Source organism: Sciurus vulgaris (assembly GCF_902686455.1).
Source record: "Sciurus vulgaris genome assembly, chromosome: 16".
NCBI lineage: Eukaryota > Metazoa > Chordata > Mammalia > Rodentia > Sciuridae > Sciurus > Sciurus vulgaris.
The window spans coordinates 12,508,394-12,524,663 of record NC_136477.1 but is presented as its reverse complement, the minus strand read 5'-3'; the positions used below and the strand labels follow the sequence as shown (position 1 = coordinate 12,524,663).

General features: G+C 59.2%; 2 protein-coding genes across 5 annotated transcripts; one reads left to right on the top strand and one right to left on the bottom strand.

Annotated features, from left to right (window-relative positions):
• Positions 1-562: 562 nt before the first annotated feature.
• On the bottom strand, positions 563-2,943 carry MISP3 (MISP family member 3). 3 transcript variants are annotated; one of them, XM_079115567.1, is made up of 3 exons: positions 1,739-2,929; positions 1,198-1,271; positions 563-945 (listed from the first exon to the last, which is right to left on the bottom strand). In XM_079115567.1, exons 1-3 carry the CDS (start codon positions 2,304-2,306, stop codon positions 928-930), a joined length of 660 nt encoding a protein of 219 aa, XP_078971693.1. In that variant the 5' UTR covers positions 2,307-2,929; the 3' UTR covers positions 563-927. The 3 variants fall into 3 exon arrangements, with proteins under 3 accessions (XP_078971693.1, XP_078971695.1, XP_078971694.1); XM_079115569.1 differs by lacking the exon at positions 1,198-1,271 and having other exon boundaries at positions 1,739-2,940; XM_079115568.1 differs by lacking the exon at positions 563-945 and having other exon boundaries at positions 1,219-1,355; positions 1,739-2,943.
• A 4,862-nt stretch (positions 2,944-7,805) lies between these two features.
• Positions 7,806-16,220, top strand: PALM3 (paralemmin 3). 2 transcript variants are annotated; one of them, XM_079115565.1, is made up of 7 exons: positions 7,806-7,974; positions 10,298-10,346; positions 11,248-11,328; positions 11,892-12,034; positions 12,161-12,245; positions 13,940-13,979; positions 14,074-16,220. In XM_079115565.1, exons 1-7 carry the CDS (start codon positions 7,934-7,936, stop codon positions 15,981-15,983), a joined length of 2,349 nt encoding a protein of 782 aa, XP_078971691.1. In that variant the 5' UTR covers positions 7,806-7,933; the 3' UTR covers positions 15,984-16,220. The 2 variants fall into 2 exon arrangements, with proteins under 2 accessions (XP_078971691.1, XP_078971690.1); XM_079115564.1 differs by lacking the exons at positions 7,806-7,974; positions 10,298-10,346; positions 11,248-11,328; positions 11,892-12,034; positions 12,161-12,245 and adding an exon at positions 12,858-13,032 and having other exon boundaries at positions 13,072-13,979.
• Positions 16,221-16,270: the final 50 nt, after the last annotated feature.

Sequence of the window (16,270 nt, the reverse complement as noted above, 5' to 3'; positions counted from 1 at the left end):
CCGGCTCGCACCACTGCGTCTGGCTTCCGGTTGCTTTTGGAAAGCAGAAATTCTGACCTCACTCACTGACTTGCTCATTCACAGTGAGGAAAGAAGTACAGAAGGATGATTATCAGGAACTACTGACGTCAAAGACGAGCTTGGATCTCATTGCTCCTTTTTTGTTGTTGTTCCAGCTACCATTTACATCAGCAGAAAAGGAACAGCCTCATATCCTCACCTCTGTCTAGCCGGCGTCCAGAGTGTACCACGCTGTTCTCACCACCAATAAAAGTTGAAGTCTAGAACTGCAGCCCGTGAGCTAGTTAAAGCCACATTTCGTGACTGGGCCGCCAGGGGGCAGTAGGACCTGGGCCAGGTGGGTTTGGCTGGGAGGCCCGGTCAGGGAGGCTGGCAGGCGGGTAGCTGGGCAGCCGGGCGGCTGGGTGGCAGGGCGGCAGGGAGATAAGTGTGCATTCCGCATTCCGGCCGACGCCTCCTGCGGCTTTCTCAGGCCTCTCTCTGTCCGCCTAGCTCCCCCCACCCCAGACGAAAAGAACTGAAAAGAAACCAGCTTGCACTGCCCAGCAAAGAGGGGCTTTATTGCCTGGTGGGGGGGAAGAGGGCGGTGACCCTTGCCCTCTAACAATAGACAGGTTCGTTCAATTAGATTAAGAAGGGCTGGACAGTCACGGTTTGTGGATGGTGTCAGTTTCCTAGTAGAGACCAAACAATTTTATAGAGGGGGCTGGTCAGTTTCACAAAGTGAAGGAAGATCCAGATTGGGCTGGTCGATTTCAAGTTCACCAGTGCAGAGAGATTACCCCTCTTAAGGCCTTCTGCCAAAGCTGGGACGGGGTGGGGGTCATGGAAGACCTGCTGGGTGTCCCTGCCCCGGTCCTCCGACCAGTAGTTAATTCAAGTCAGGGGTCTCAGTCTATTCAAACTTCAAGGTTTGCGCTCCTCCTGGGAAGAAAGGGACAGACGGAAGGCCACTCTTAGGGACCCCATCCAGGAGTGGGGTGGGTGGGGCAATTGGGACCCGAAGCCCACCACCTTCCCTTCACCCTGGGACTGGGCTAGGATTTCAAGTCCTGGCCAGAGTGGAGTTCCAGGGGGCGGGGACGGGGGCGGGGATGCACTGTTTTCCTCCCAGAGTCCCGGCGCCACAGGCAGTGGTGGGAGGAGCGACAAGGACTCGGGGAAGGGGCTTCCCACCTTCTCCAGGCCGTTCTCCGAAGCCTTTCTGCGGGGGGGCCAGATCACTGCCAACTTTCCATCGCCCCTGCTCGCTGCGGGGGAAGGGACGCTCAGCCCGCTTTGCCCCTCCTTTCACCAGCTGGAGGCGGCCAGGACGGAGGAGGCCGGCCGCACCCCTTAAACACATACAGGTGTTCACCCCCCTCCTCCCCAGAGAGGCCTCCGCCCAGTTCTGAGGATCCAGGAACTTGAGGAAGGCGAACCCAGAGTGGAGACAGGGGCCCGAAAATACAGGAGGATCCCAGGGTGCCAGAGTCCAGTCAGGGTTCCCTAAAACGAACCCCCACCGCCAAGACCAAAGTTGTGTGGATCTGGGAATCGTTCCAGAGGGGGGTGGAGCACGGGGAGTAGACAGCCCAGAACGGGTGGGTAAGGGAGGGAAACTTGAAGGGTCCCAGGAATCTGGGAGCCTGAAAGGCGCAACCCCGACAATCAGAGGGCCAGAGGAAGGGCCCTAGGAGTTGGGCGATTGTTGGGGGTCCCACGCGTCGCGGCTTACCCGTGAGGCTGGGCGCGGGCTCCTTGAACTCAGTGGTGCCGTAGACGCTGCGCCTCAGGCGCTGCAACTCCCGCTCGCGCTCGTGCACCTCGCGCACTTCTTGCTCCAGCAGTGACGGTGCGATAGGCGGCGGGGCGCGGGCCAGCACTGCGCACCGGCCGTGCACAGCTGAGCGCTGCCGGCCTCCAGACTCCGGCAGCCGCTGTGAGCCCGCGCTGCCCTCCGCGGCCGCCGAGGAACTGCTCCCCGCGGCGGCCTCGAAGTAGCGCTTGAGCTCGCCCAGCGGCTGCGGCGGCGAATGGGCGCTTCGCTCAGGGGCCGCGGAGCAAGCCAGCGCCGCCTGCCGGTGAGCCTCCCGCTCGATGTCTCGTTGCATCTTTGCGCCCGCCCGCGCGCGCTCCAAGGCGCGCGGGAGCGCGGGGCCGGGACTTGGCCGACTGAGCACCGGCCGCACGCGCAGCTCGACCAGTTCCTGGCCTGCGCGGCCCGGGCTCAGGCCCCGGCTCCGGCGCAGGCTCTCCTCGCGTTCGCAGCTGCGGCGGATTTCGCGCTCGATGGGCGTCTCCATGAGCAGCTCCGCGGCGAGCCGTTTGGGTGCCTCAGGACTCAGTGGAAAACGCAACTGGGGGACTTCCGGGCCTGACCCGGAGGAGGAGGAGGTCTCAGGGCCAGGAGATGAGCACTGCCCCGGGACCTCCGCGCTCTGCACTTCAGACAGCCCAGGGTCGTCGCTACCTGGCCCGGGACTCTCAGAGCCTGCAGCTGCGGACCGCCCGGGGCTCTCTGCGTCCTGCTCGGCCGATGGTTGCAGGTCTTCGCTGCCTTGCTCCGGAGCCTCAGCGCCCTGCTCTGAGGAGGGAAACAGGACCTCGCCGCCCAGCCTGATGACCTCCGTGTCCTGCTCTGCAGCAAGCTCCGGGGCTTCGCTGTCCGGCCCAGGGGGCTCGTGGACTTGCTCTTCAGACGACCCCAGGGCTCCGCTCTCCCTCCCGGGGACCTCGGTGTCCAGGGTTAGGAGCAGCTCGGGAGCCTGAGTTCCCAGACCCAGGGTTTTGATGCCCAGAGCTAGGCCACCGTGCCCCGTGAGGCACCTGCGGCCGCAGTCGCCGCCTGTGGTTCTAAGGCGTCGCCCGCACCGGCAGCTTCCCTGACCCGCCTCTGGCCTCCAAGAACGGCCCCCGGGGGCAGGGCTGGGCACCGCCTCCGGCACCTGCCTGGAGGACTCTGGCCCCGCCCTCGGGGCGGGGGCGCCTTGAAGGGGGAACTGGAGTTCTTGCACTGGTGCTCTGGGGTCAGCTCAGGGCAGAACTCCTCTGAAGAGCCTTTCGCTAGACCCGGCTGGCTACAGAGAGGGTCACTCTGCGTGCCGGGTTCTCTTGCTGCTCACACGTTGGCACCTTTTTCGTCCCACGTCCCCGGCAGAAAGCCGGTTGGGCCTCTAGGACAGGAGTCGTCTTGTGGGGGTGTCCCCCCCGCCATGGTCATTCTTGCCCGGAAAGTGTCTGCTGGCGGCCAGCGACGCCCCTGGCCTCTGGGCCCTCCCTTTACGTTCCACCCTTGCGGCGCCCAGCTCTGGCCCGAGGGGGCGCCAGAAACCGCCTGGCGGTCCGCTTGCTCCCTCCCAGGGTCTAGCCTCAGCAAGGTTCCGAACGATGCGCTGTTCCCCTCGCCAAGCCCAGAAACGGCTTCCTTTCCCCGCCCCGAGAAGGCCGGGAGGCGTGGACAGCCAAGATCATTCCTACACTCAGGAACCAGGGAGAGAGACGGCGCTCCCAGGGAGCCCGGGAGCAGCTGCTGTTGAAAGACGGTCACCTTGGGCTTTGGCGGCGTTCAGTCTAGCACGAGGGAGCAGCTCCCTTTGGAGCAAATTCTGTCACTCAAGGGCAGGATCATAGACCCTGGCGCGTGTGCCACCCACCTGCAGGGACATTTTCCACTCTTCCCCTGATCAAAGCAGGCTTTCAACAGAACCCCATCCCCAACACACACACACACACACACACACACACACACACTATTCTGGGGTGATCCAAGAGAAAGTTACCTAAAGAAAATGGGGAGGTCTTTCTAGCCTCAGAAACCCCCAATAATCCAACTATCGTATCACCCTATTTCTGCCTGCCCCTCCTTTTTTCCACCCTGTTCCTCTTCCCTCTCCTTAATCCCAGCCTCCTCCCTCTGACCATCTGACCCTGCTGGCCTAATTAGAATCAGCCAACCTGGCTTCTGTCCCTCCTGTAACCTAAGTAAGGTGTGAACCTTCTCCCAGATGCTTGGTGTTCTTATCTGTAAAATGGGGACGACAGTGCCTAACTCACTGGGGAGGTGTTGGAGACTAAAGCTATGTGTTTTCAAAACAAATAGCGTCTACGGTGCCCTCTTCACTTTGTCCCTTCATGGTTCCTCCTCTGGCCGGGCTAAGCCAGCTCTTGGCCTGCAGCCCTCTGACCTCCATGGCAAGCCTGGTTGCTAGCTCTTCCCAATGCCCTTCTTCATCTTAAGGGACACCGGCCTCTCCTGGTTTCCTCCTCCTTGACAGGCATCCCTTCACAGACGTCTGTTCCACACGGGTTGACCAGCTTCTTCCTCTCTCGCTTCAACAGAAGGGAGAGAGAAGAGCAAGGTCAGGATGTGTATCTTGTGCCCTGTCCTGCCACTGGCTACGTCCAAGTAGCAGCTCCACATAGCTCTCTCCAGGGCCAACCTACTGGGTGTTGCCAAGCCCGGGCCTGCGGGGCCTCCGCGGGTTATCTTTGTAAACGGTCTCTTCATTAAGTTCTCACTCTTACTGCTTTTGAATACACAAACTCTTTTCTGCTAGAACTCAGACCCTAAAAAACTCGTCTTGTGTTTTAGGCATCGTCTCTGTACTGATGTCTTCCTCCGCCTGAGTTTTCTCCTGGGCTGGGGACTCACGTCCAGCAGTCTGTTGGATTTCTCAGAATGCTCCGACTGAGTTCTAGACCCGACCCAATTCCCACACTGTGCAGCGGCTGCACCTGCAGCTCCTCAGGCAGGGTCCCTAGGAAGCCGCCTCCATCCCCCCCACCCCCCACCCCGGCTCCAATCTGTCAGCGAATCCCTTGGCTCTCCCTTCAGACGTAGTCTGAATTCGTCCACTCCTCTCCACCCCTGTCCCGGCTCTCCCTCCAAATGCTCCCACCAAACAGAATAAAAACCCAATTTCCCTACCGTGGGCTGGAAAGCCCTGCCCACTGCTCAGATCTCATCTTCTGACTGTCCCCTGGGTCATGTCCTTCCAACCCTCCTGCTTCCCTCAAATCCCTCAATGGGAATTCCCACCACTGAGTCTGGACACTCTTTCCCTTGGCTTGGAATGATTCATCCCATGACTGACTCCTGATATTCGGCTCAAATGTCACCTCTTCAGAGAACTGGTCCCTGAGGACCCACCTGCAACAGCAGCCCTCCCCCCTTATCACCCCAGCCCTCCTTCTCAAGAACTCACCCTGGAGGCTGGGCTGTAACTCGGCAGAGCGGAGGCCCAGTGTGGGTGACGCCTACCACTTCACCCCCAGCCCCACAAAATCCAAGACCAAACAGAACACCAGAAACAAAAACAGAAAACAGCTCCTCCTCAAGTGAAGTTATCGCCAGCCATCTTTATTTCTTTGTATATTTGTAGGTTATCTGTCTCCCTCCCCACACCAGGAAGTGAGCAGCAGTACAGAATTTTCTGTTTGTTCTACACACCTCCATACCCACTGCTCCCACGCCTGGAATACTGTCTGGTACGTGAGTTGTTTAAGAATCATCATTTAGGGGCGGGGGTTGTGGCTCAGGGGCAGAGCGCTTGCCTATCATGTGTGAGGTGTTGGGTTCGATTCTCAGCACCACATAAGAAGTCAATAAATAAAACAAAAGTGTTGTGTCTACCTACAACTAAAAATATTTCTTTTAAAAAAAGAATCATCATTTAATGATGCTTATGAGGTGCCTAGCCCACTGCTGGGAACAGGAAATACATCAAACTTGGAAGTCACACTTAAGTTTGGAAGATGGACAATACTGCCCAGCACAACTGCCCCCAAAGTAGTACTGGGGAACGAGAGCACAAAGGTAAGAAGACACGCCACGCATCTATTTAACAGCTATAGAATCAAACTGCAATTAGATAAAATATGTTCTCTGGTGGAAATAACCCAAATGTCCAAAAACAGGTGAACGAATGACAGAGTGGGTCTGTGCATACATCAGAATATTTTTCAACCATAAAAAGACATGAAGGGGCTGCGGCTGTGGCTCAGTGGTAGAGCACTTGCCTGGCACGTGTGAGGCACCGGGCTCCATCCTCAGCACCACATGAAAATACTTAAATCAAGATCCATCAACAACTAGAAAAATATTTTAAAAAGAAAGAAATGAAGCAGTGCCTCAGGCTACAACATGGACAAACCGAGAAAACATGATGCGTCAGACACCAAGGGCCACAGTATGTATGACTCCATTTATACGAACTGTCCAGAAGGGGCCAGTCCATAGAGACAAGGCAGACTGGTGGCGGTCAAGGCTGGAAGGAGGGGAAATGAGGAGTGACTGCTAATGGAGGTGGGGTTTCCTTTTAAGAATGTTCTGGAGTTAGGGCGAGGTGCATACCTTTGTGCTAAATGCCCCTCGTGGTAAGTGTTGTCATGTGTGCTTTACCATGATTAAAAAATGATTCAGCCACTTGGGGTGGTGCACACCTGTAATGTCAACCACTCGGGAGGCTGAGGCAAGGGCGACATAGGGAGACCCTGTCTCAAAAACACAGACAAAAATAAATAGTAATTTAAATCAGACCCAGTGGCACAGACCTACAGTCCCAGCTACTTGGGAGGCTGAGGCAAGAAAATCACTTGAAGCCCAGGAGTTCCAGGCCAGCCTGGGGATTCAATCCCCAATGCCACAAAAAAGAAAGAAAATATGTATCTTTTTCTTATCAAAATCTAGATGAGGGCTGGGGTTGATCTAGAATGATCTAGAATGGCCTTTTAAAAAGCTGGGTTCAACCTAAAATGTTTTAGATTCCTGGAAGTTTTGCACTAGAATGTGGGACACAGGAGATCTCAGCCCTCAGCCAGCCGCCCTCTTTCCCAACCCCCAACTATCCAGCATAGCAGGGAGCCTTGTGCATGCACCTAGGGACACTTCATGCTAGTGCCCAAGCTCTTCCACACCCCTCTGTGAGCAGCTGACCCTTGGCCCCCTAAAGAAGGGTCCAGGAGAGGAAGGTGCAAGATTTGGGAAGTGCCTTCCCTTTGCTCCATGGGAAGAGCCCCTAGTGGAATCTCCTCCAAAGTGTGGGGCCCACGGCAGGCAAGAGCCTTCCTTATCAGGGTTAAGGTCAGAATTGTGAAGTACAACCTGGGCTGTGATGGGGGAAGACTGAGGGCTGCAGCAGAGCAGAGGGGCCCCTGCCCCATACCGGAACTTACTTCCCCAGGAGCATGGTTATTTGGAATGTGCAGTCAGCTGAGAAAGAGGGTGCTGGCCCTTTAAGAATGGGATGGCAGTGTAAAACAGGGGCCCCTGGAGGTTTGGGTAGGAAGTTCTGTACACCTTGCTTGTCACCACTCGGCTCCTGTAACTATACCTAAGGGGTCTCTGGGGTCCTGGGGGCCACCTGAATGGATTCACGCATGGGGAAACTGAGGCCTAGACAACGGGGCAAGTTGTGGATGGTTACCTGTGGTCACCCCAGCCTCCAGGATGTCCTGGTGCTGAGCCTAGGGTCTCCAGAATCCCCGGCTGAGCAGAGGTCCCTGCCTCCGCTAGTGGAGCCAGGGTCCTAGATGGGAGCCCCACACTTAGTGTGCATGCCATGAGTGACATTCGCGTGCCATGCCAAAGGCACCATTCCCTGGAGGGTGGAGGTCAACAGCTGCCACTGTCGCCCACTTGCCTGACCACACGTGTGACAGCATTTGCCGGGAGGCAGCCCGGTGCGGCAAGGAGGCCAGTGGCTGGTAAATAATTTATCCGATAGCTGATAGTACCTCCCCAGAACTGCCCGCCGCCCCCAGCCCCCCTCGCCGGTGCACCTCCAGCCTCCCGGCCCGAACCTGCTGGACCAGCTCTCCACCAGCCGCCCTGCACCCCCTCCCGCCAGCCCGGTCAGCCTCCAGGGCACCTTCAGGCAAGCCGGGAGTGGGTCTGGAACTGAGAGACTGGGGAGCGGGCTTCTGGGCAGAGATGGCCCTGCAGAGCCAGGCGTGGTCTCCGGCCACACCCATGTAAGTGTCTGGGGCCACGGGGCTGGTGGGCTGGGCTTGGAAGGGGCTGGGGGCAGGCGACGCTGGCCTTGCCTGGGAGCCTGGAGCCCCATCTGAATTGAGTGGACAGGCGGGCAGCCTCAGAGGCTCCTAGGTACCCCGCCCCAGAGACTGTGGTGGGGGAGGTGGACGCCCCCCACCCCAACCCCTGACACCTTCTTCAGGGGCTTCCTGCTGGCAGGCCAAGAGCCCAAAGTCCAGCTTGGGGGTGGGGCTACTGCCGGCATGGGGGGTGGGGAAGCTGGGGTCCCCTACTTTCATACTGGCCCCTGAAATCACCCCCCTTCAAATGTTCAGCTTGAGAGGAAATGCCTGAGATCCAGCAGGAGAAATGAACAGTTCCCAAACTCCGAAAGACAGTTACAAAATCGAAATGATGATCTGCTTGATGAAATGGCCACCAACTGTTCCTGGTGACAACAGGCTGGCCAGGGCCATCAATGGTGATCTCATCTCATAGTTAGAGACAAATGATACCAAAGGGTGTGGTGTGGAGTATTTTAATATTTGAGATGTGAAGGCCTTTTCATTTAGAGCATAGAGGGGTTCCAGGGTTTGTGAAGAGGTCTAGAAAGGGGGCTTCCCCTGCTAGGGACCCCAATTCCATTCCTCACCCTTCTGGATCTCCCACTGCATTATTCACCAACTACAAACCTGGTTGCCTAGCGATGGGAATCCGATTCTCCCCAGCAAGGGAGATTACATCTTGGGGGTAGGACAGCCGAGGATGGACTTCAGCCCTCCCCCAGGGACAAACCTATAAGCAGGGAGTCTGGGCTTCCTTAGGGATACCCTAAAAAGCATGACTTCAGTCCCCTGCCCCAGTGGAAATCAGGACCCCCCAGGCTTACCTCTGGCCTCCTAGCTGCAAAATGGAAGGTTCCTGGACCCCACTCCCAGGGTCCAGCATTTGGGGCGTGAGTGCCTCAAGTTCTCCTGACTCCATGACCTTGAATGAGTGTTTCCGACACTTCTCAGAGCCTCAGTTTCCCTGTCCGTAACATGGGGACAATAACACTATTGCCTCCATTGGGAGGATTCAACAGGGTGCTACAGGCGAGGCATTAAAACAGCGCCGAGCACATGGGACGTGCTCACCAACGGTTGGCTGCTTCTGTTCTTAGTTGGAATGTCAGCTCAGCCAGTGGATGAGAGCCAGAGAATCATGATCAGCCAGGAGGGGCGGGCGGAGGTGGCTGTGGGAGCCCAGCGGAAGCCCCACAGGGCACTCAGGGCACTATATATAGCAAGTGCCATTATGCTTTTATGGTGTAGCCAGTGAAGGTCTGGGAAGTCCCAGCTGGAGCTTGGAAGTGAGGCTATAAGGGTCCCCTAGTAAGGTTGGTATTCAAATTAATAAATGCTTGAGGATCTGTCTGTACCCACCCCTGGCTAGTGTTGGGGACAGCACTAGATATTGCCTGATGAAGTGTGGCCAATGTAGCACCAAAATCAGCCCTCGATGCATGTCCATGATGATGAAAGGCTGATGTGACAATGCTGGCTCCTAATGGCCTTGAGTACCCGTCAGCTTCCAGCTTCCAGAAGAAACCAAGGAGGAGGCTGGGAAGCAGGGGTGCTGGGGGAAACTCAGGTTAAACCTTAAACCACTCCTTGAAGCTCAGAGTCCAGCACTAGGCAGGGTGACCCAGTGACCCTTGTCCCACAGAGGGGATTGGCAGGTGGAGGAGGCAGCTCAGGAGTTACCATGGCAATGGTGGGATGGCCATTTCTCTCCCCAGATTTCCTCACCTCCCAGCGGTAAGGGATCCTGGGTAGGAGGTGAGGTCCAGACAGGGTGTGGAATTCGCAAGGGGGTCTGGAAGGACTTGAGAATTTCTTTAGGACAGAGCGCGAATGGTTATTATAATCAGGCATAAATAGTATTGATCGTGGGGCTTATTTAAATTATGATGAATAATAAACTATGCTGCTATTTTCTGGAGCATTATATCTTATGCGCTTCCCTGTATGAATACCTCTTTGCACGATGGGGGAAGGTAGGCTATTCACGCCTATTTCACAGATGAGAAAACTGAGGCCAAGAGAGGCAATCTCAGACCTAGGAGACCAGACATGTTCTCTGTTCTGACCCCCTCACAAGACCCTCCCTTGTCCTCTGCCCTGGCTCCTCCCAGGTGCAAAAGGGAAAGAGAGGCAAAACTCTGGGCTTTCCTGTCAGGGACGCAAGGTTCTTGGCCGACAGGGGAGTTTAAGAGGGTTGCTCGCTGAGGAATTGAGGGCCCTGAGAGCCCCATCCCAAGCCCCTGCCCTCTCCCCACAGGCCCATGGCCGAGAGCTCCCTCTATCGGCAGCGGCTAGAGGTCATTGCGGTAAGTGACGACCTCCCAGAGGCTTGGTCCTGCGCCCTGGGAACCCCCAAATCATCCCCAGGCTCCTCGGTCTCCCCCAACCCCGGGAGCAAGTCCGGCCCTGCCCGGGGTGCCCCGCCTAAACCCTCAGCCCCCTCCCCTCCCCAGCTCCCTGGTCTAGTCACTGCCAACCCAGGACCTGCCTCGGAGCCTTCTTCCCGAATCCGGGCTTCCCCGACGACCCCATGGCTGACACCCGCGTCCTTGGGGTCTTTCCTCATGGACCCCCACCTCAGGGCTCCCCCTGCCCCTGCATCTACATCATAAGCCGGTCCTAGCCGGTCTCTCATTCCACCCCATCGCCTAGAACCCAACTTTCTGCAGCCCACTTCTGCATCCCCCCGTCCCATGTCTCTGACCACCCCTCTGCACCCCCATTCTCCGACCCCACCTTGGCACCTCATCCGATTCCCCCACCTCCTCACCCGTCTCTCTGACCCCATGGAGGCACCCCCATTTCGGACGCCCATCTCACGAGCACCCTCCCTTGGATCCCGCATTTGGACCCCCGCCCCGTCCCTACCGACGCGGTGTCTCGGACCCCCGGGCTCTGAACCGCCTCGGATTCCCCTCCCAAGGCCCCGCCCCCGGTGCCCCCCGTCCCCCGACCCCCATTGGGCGCGGGCGAGGCTTCCGCAGCATCCCGGGCGCGGCCGGCCCCGCCCCCGCCCCGCCCTCCCTCCGCCCCTCGGTCGGCTGCTGAGTCAGCGCGCGCCCCCTCCCCGCCGTGCCCACCGCGCTGGGCCGCCCCGCGGGCCGGGAGCCCCGGAGCGGGGAGCCCCTGGGGAGGCGCGCGGAGGGGGGCGGAGGCCCCGCCCGGCCCCGCCCGGCAGGCGGGCAGCTCCCGGTCCTCTGTGCGCAGGAAAAGCGGCGGCTGCAGGAGGAGATCCGCGCGGCGCGCCGGGAACTGGAGGAGGAGAAACTCCGCGTGCAGCGGCTCAAGGTTGGGGCGCTGGTCGGGCCTGGGGCAGGAAGCGCGGGGTGTCTGTGCGAGTCGGTGTGCCGGGCAATAGGACCCTCTGGCCAATTTGGGGGCGGGGGGCAGAGGGAGGCGTTGGTCCCAGCCTGAGAGGGGTGGGGCGAGGTGGTCATGGGGACCGCTGTCCCACCCTGGGAAGAGCATGGGAACCGAGGTCTTTGTCCTAGTGTGGGGGACACCAGGGGAGCCACCGTCCAGCTTAGGGGTAGGGAGGGGCCGATAGGGAAGGACATTGCTTTCACCTTTGGGAGCGTCTGCCCTGTTTGGGCAGGGTGGTGGGCGCTAAGGGGGGCTGCCGGGGGGGGGGGTGTTCCAGCTGGGAAAGCCACCGCTGGCAGTGGGGTGTTTGTTCCATCCGGCGGTGTTGGGGGTCCGCCTGAGCATGTATCCCAGCCTGATGTGGGTCCCATCTGGGTGACTGGGGGGCAGTAAGAAATCTACTGAACCCTGGGGAGAGGCCAGGAGGGGACTCTGCCTGCGGTAGGGTGGTCTGTGGGTCCAGCCCAGGGCTCCCTTCCCACGCCCAGAGGAAATCTCTCCGGGAGCGTTGGCTAATGGATGGGGCCGCGGAAGGGCCAGAGCAGCCCGAGGACCCCGACTCCAAGGACCCCCAGTCGCCGGAAGGTCAGGCTCAGGCGCGCATCAGGAACCTGGAAGACAGCTTGTTCACGTGAGTGTCCCCCACCCTCGCACCCCGCACCTCGCTTTGAGACCCGCCGCTGGGGCCCTCTGGATCACTGGGGAAGGGGGCAAGTTGCGAGGACCCAGCTCCCAGCAGCCGCCTTCTCTCCCTCAGACTCCAGAGTCAGCTGCAGCTGTTGCAAAGTGCGTCCACAGGTGCCCAGCACAAACCCTCGGGTAGGCCCACCTGGCGCAGACAGGTGAGGAACCAAGGGAGCTGGTGCTAGGGGAGGGGGCGTGGCCGAGAGCAGAAAGCAGGAGGCTGCTTAGCACCAGGCCACCTCCCAAGCCGCCTCCTGCTACTTCTTTGCTCTGAGGGTGTAGGCAAGTAGGTTACCCTGTCTGGGTGTCCCCATCTCAAAAGTGGGAATGGCATCAGCAGAGCCGCCGGGGCGTCCAGGAGATCTTAGCACTGGTGGCAGGCAAGGGAAGTTTTAAATGATGCTTGCTAAGATGGCCCTGTTGAGCAATGTTGTCAGAAAATGTGGCAGATATCCCTGGGATCTAGCCTTGGAAGTGTGAAAGGGTCATCAGAGATATTGTGATTGTCTTAAAAGAAAAAGGGCTGGGCATGTGACACAGTAGCAGAGCAGGTGCCTAGCATGCCCAGCGCCCTGTGTTCCATCCCCAGTATGGGGAGAAAAGAAAAAATTTCGGGCTCTCCGGGTTTTACTTGAAGTCCAGAAGATTCGGCAACATTCACAGCTGTCCACAGAGGGCCGTGGGTTTTCCACAAACGCCGCCCCTCCCTGTCTTCCCTTAGCTCCAGGAGCTTACTGGATGCTGAGCGAGAGGAGACCGGTTAACTGGGGGGAGCTCTCCTTGGGGTTGGTATCAGCTAGACCTTCTTTGTAGAGATATGCGGGTTTGGTTCTGGGCTTCAGGGAGCTCACCGTCCACGTGGGGAGATGGGTACCAAGAGTCTGTGAGAGGGGACGCCTGAGGGGGGCAGTACAGGGAAGACTGCCCGTAGGGACTGGGGGTGGAGCCCAGTGGCAGAATGCTTGCCAGCGCGGCTCCTGTGAGGCCCTGGGGTTCCAGCCTCAGCACTGCAAGAACTAAGGAAGTTCAAAGGTGGCCTGCAGCAGTGACACCTAAGCTGAATGTAAAAAGAGGGGGAAGCACAGGCAGAGGGAATAGCCCGTCCAAAGGCCTGAGGGAAGAGGAAGATAGGGCGAGACACTGAGGACATCCTTGGAGCTTGGCCCCCCGCAGCCTGCAGAGCGGTTTCCTGCCCGAGCCTGTCTTCCTCCTTTTGATCCTTCCTTCATTCTTCCCAGTCACATTGACCCTCTCTTCTGTTCCTTTTACTTGCCTAGCTCATGGTGGCCCCAGGGCCTTTGCACTTGCTATCTCCTCTGCCTGGAATGCCTTTCCCACCTCTTGACTCCTGGCTGGTTCATCACACCCTTCGTGTCTCTGTTCTGTCACCTCCTTCAAGAGACGCTTCTGCATTTCACATCTCCAGGAGGCACCTCAGCACCTCCCAACCACTCCCTCGCTCCTTTTCCTGACTGTCCCTGTCCACGGCCCTTCTGTCTTGCTGGCATTATAAATGTGTTGGTGGTTTTCACCTGCTTTCCTTTGCTGCAATGAGTTCCAATAACAAAAGGCTTGCAAGTTCATTGTGGCCCGTAACCCCAGCAGCTGGCAGAGCAGGCCCCTAGTAGAGAGCATCTTACAAGTGCAGGACTGATTGAGCGCCTGTTGTGTGTAAGGCCGTGGAACAGTGGGAGATAAGAAAGGCGGGGAAGGCTGATGTGCAGTGTGGAGTTGGGTCCTGAAGACAGTGGGGAGCCGCGGAAGGTGTTTGCGCAGCGATGGGCACTGGTATGCAGGGAGGCTGGAGGTGGGGCTGGGCGCCAACCTGACCTGGTCTCTGCCATCCCCGCAGGATCGTCTCTCCCAACCCACCATGGATGCAGGTCCTGCAGGTGGGTGTTGGGTCCTCCCAGATCACATGGCCTGAAAGGGATGAGGTCTTCCTCATCTGACTGCCTCTCCCCTCCCCTCCTGCCCCACTCACAGGCCAGTCTGATCTGGACAAGAGAGCTTCCCTGCCCTCCGGACTAGTGGGCAGATCCCCAGAGTCCCCCTCTGAGCCCAAGGAGGAGGCTGCCGGGGTTCTGCCACCCCAGAGGCAGGTCCCTGGGGCAGTGGTGGCCTCCTCAGAAGCCAATGGTCCCTACCCTGGACGCAGCCCCACCCTGGAGCCGGAGTTGGTCCTGGGGGCGGTTGCAGCCGAGGGGGCTGTGGTTGAGGCCAAAGGCGTGGGTGTAGTGGAGGTGGTGTGGGAGGGCCTGAGAGCCACGGAGGACAGTGCCATGGGGACCTCGGGCCTGGAGCTGGAGGCCAAGGTGGAGGAGGTGGTGCTGGAAGCCATTGGGGACAGGCGGGGGACTGGCAGCACGGAGCTCCCGGCCTGGGTGAAGGAGGACAGGGGTGTGGTGGAGGTGGTCTGGGAGGGGCTGGGGGGCCCCGGACCAGATGCTGCACGGCCCAGCTCGCCAGAGCTCCAGGAGCGACTGCAGGGAGAAGCTTCCAGAGAAGGAGAAGGTGCTCCCAGGGGCAGCCCTGAGGGTGAGGGGCAGGGGGGCCCTGGAGGAGAAGAGGGGTCCTTCATCTGGGTGGAAAGAGCAGCTCTCAGCGAGGACTGGGAGGAGCTGCTGATGGAGGGGCTGGAGGGGCCAGTGGTGAGCGGGAGGGAGGGAGGAGGTGCCCAGGCCTGGGAGGCAGAGGTGCAGAGGAGCACAGAGGACTCCCTGGGGGCAGGGGCCCAGGACAGTGAGGCAAAGCCAGGGACAGGGAGGGAGGCTGCCAGGAATGGAGGCAAGGCGCCACAGCAGCCCGAGGAGAGAGGAGGCGAGGGAAAGGTAGAGACGGGAGAGGAGGGGGCTGGGGAACCCGTGGGCATTGAGAGCAAAGAAAGTCCGGGGCCTTGGAGGGCAGAGAAGGAAAGGGGTGGGGAAGAGCCAGAGGCAGAGGAGAGCGCGGAGGACCCATCAGGAGCGGAGAGAAAAGAGGTTGAGGGACCTCTAGGGACAGAGGAGGAAAGAGGTGAAGAAAAGCAAGGAACAGAGAAGGAAGTTGAGGAAGCACTGAGAGTAGAGGGAAAAGGAGGTGAGGAGGCATCAGAGGCAGAGAGGAAAGGAGGCGAGGAAGCCTCGGGGGCAGAGAGGGAAGGAGGCGAGGAAGCCTCGGGGGCAGAGAGGGAAGGAGGCGAGGAAGCCTCGGGGGCAGAGAGGAGAGGCGAGGAAGCCTCGGGGGCAGAGAGGGAAGGAGGCGAGGAAGCCTCGGGGGCAGAGAGGGAAGGAGGCGAGGAAGCCTCGGGGGCAGAGAGGGAAGGAGGTGAGGAAGCCTCAGGGGCAGAGAGGAAAGGAGGTGAGGAAGCCTTGGAGGCAGAGAGGGAAGGAGGCGAGGAAGCCTCGGGGGCAGAGAGGGAAGGAGGTGAGGAAGCCTCGGGGGCAGAGAGGGAAGGAGGTGAGGAAGCCTTTGGGGTCCAGAAGACCCAAGGGTCTGAGGAAGAACTGAGTTCAAGAGAGCAGAGAGAGTCAGGGGAAAGGACTGGGTCTCAGGGGGAGGTGAGCGAGGCTGGGGCTACCCTTGGGGTCAAGCAGGAGCCAATGCCAGAGGAGGGCCTGCAGCCCCTGGAGAAGCAAGAAGGACCCATGGAGGAGGAAGCGGTGCAGCTCCAAGCCCCTGCTGAGAGCCAGGGACCCCCAGGGGACGCCACACCCCTCCTGGCAGAGACCCCAGCCCCAGAGCAGCCCACAGAGAACCAGCCTCTGCTCCAGCGGGAGAGGCCCAGCGCCAACCCCAGTGCCCACCCCGCGCCCACCTATGCACCTGCCCGGCAGCCTGAGCCAGCCGCCCCGAGTGAGGGTGAAGAGGCGAGTGGCCCCAAGCAGAAGACGTGCCAGTGCTGCGCGGTGATGTGAGCCCGCGTCCCTCTGCCTGTGCCCAGCTCCTTACAGCTACCTCACCTCCTGGCATCCAGCAGAGGGTTCCAGGCACAGACAGGGCACCAGAAGACCGGTTGTGGCACCTGGGAGCCAGCTGGCCTGCACATCCACCTTGCCCACTGCCTGTGACCCTGGCTCCCTCCTGTGACAAAGCCTTTATACTTGAAAATAAAACATTAAAGCATTCAGACAGCTCAAAGGTGTGCGCTGTTAGCAAAGAAATCACTTCATCATTCCCTGGTGGGAAACTGAGGGCTTAATTC

Excerpts from the sequence above, each read along its gene's own strand:
- MISP3 (XM_079115567.1), bottom strand. The coding sequence starts at position 2,306 with ATGGAGACGCCCATCGAGCGCGAAATCCGCCGCAGCTGCGAACGCGAG. Across the intron at positions 1,272-1,738 it reads GCCCGCGCCCAGCCTCACGG|CGAGCAGGGGCGATGGAAAG; the intron begins GTAAGCCGCGAC and ends CTTCCCCCGCAG.
- PALM3 (XM_079115565.1), top strand. The coding sequence starts at position 7,934 with ATGGCCCTGCAGAGCCAGGCGTGGTCTCCGGCCACACCCAT. Across the intron at positions 11,329-11,891 it reads TCCGCGTGCAGCGGCTCAAG|AGGAAATCTCTCCGGGAGCG; the intron begins GTTGGGGCGCTG and ends TCCCACGCCCAG. Across the intron at positions 12,035-12,160 it reads CTGGAAGACAGCTTGTTCAC|ACTCCAGAGTCAGCTGCAGC; the intron begins GTGAGTGTCCCC and ends TCTCTCCCTCAG.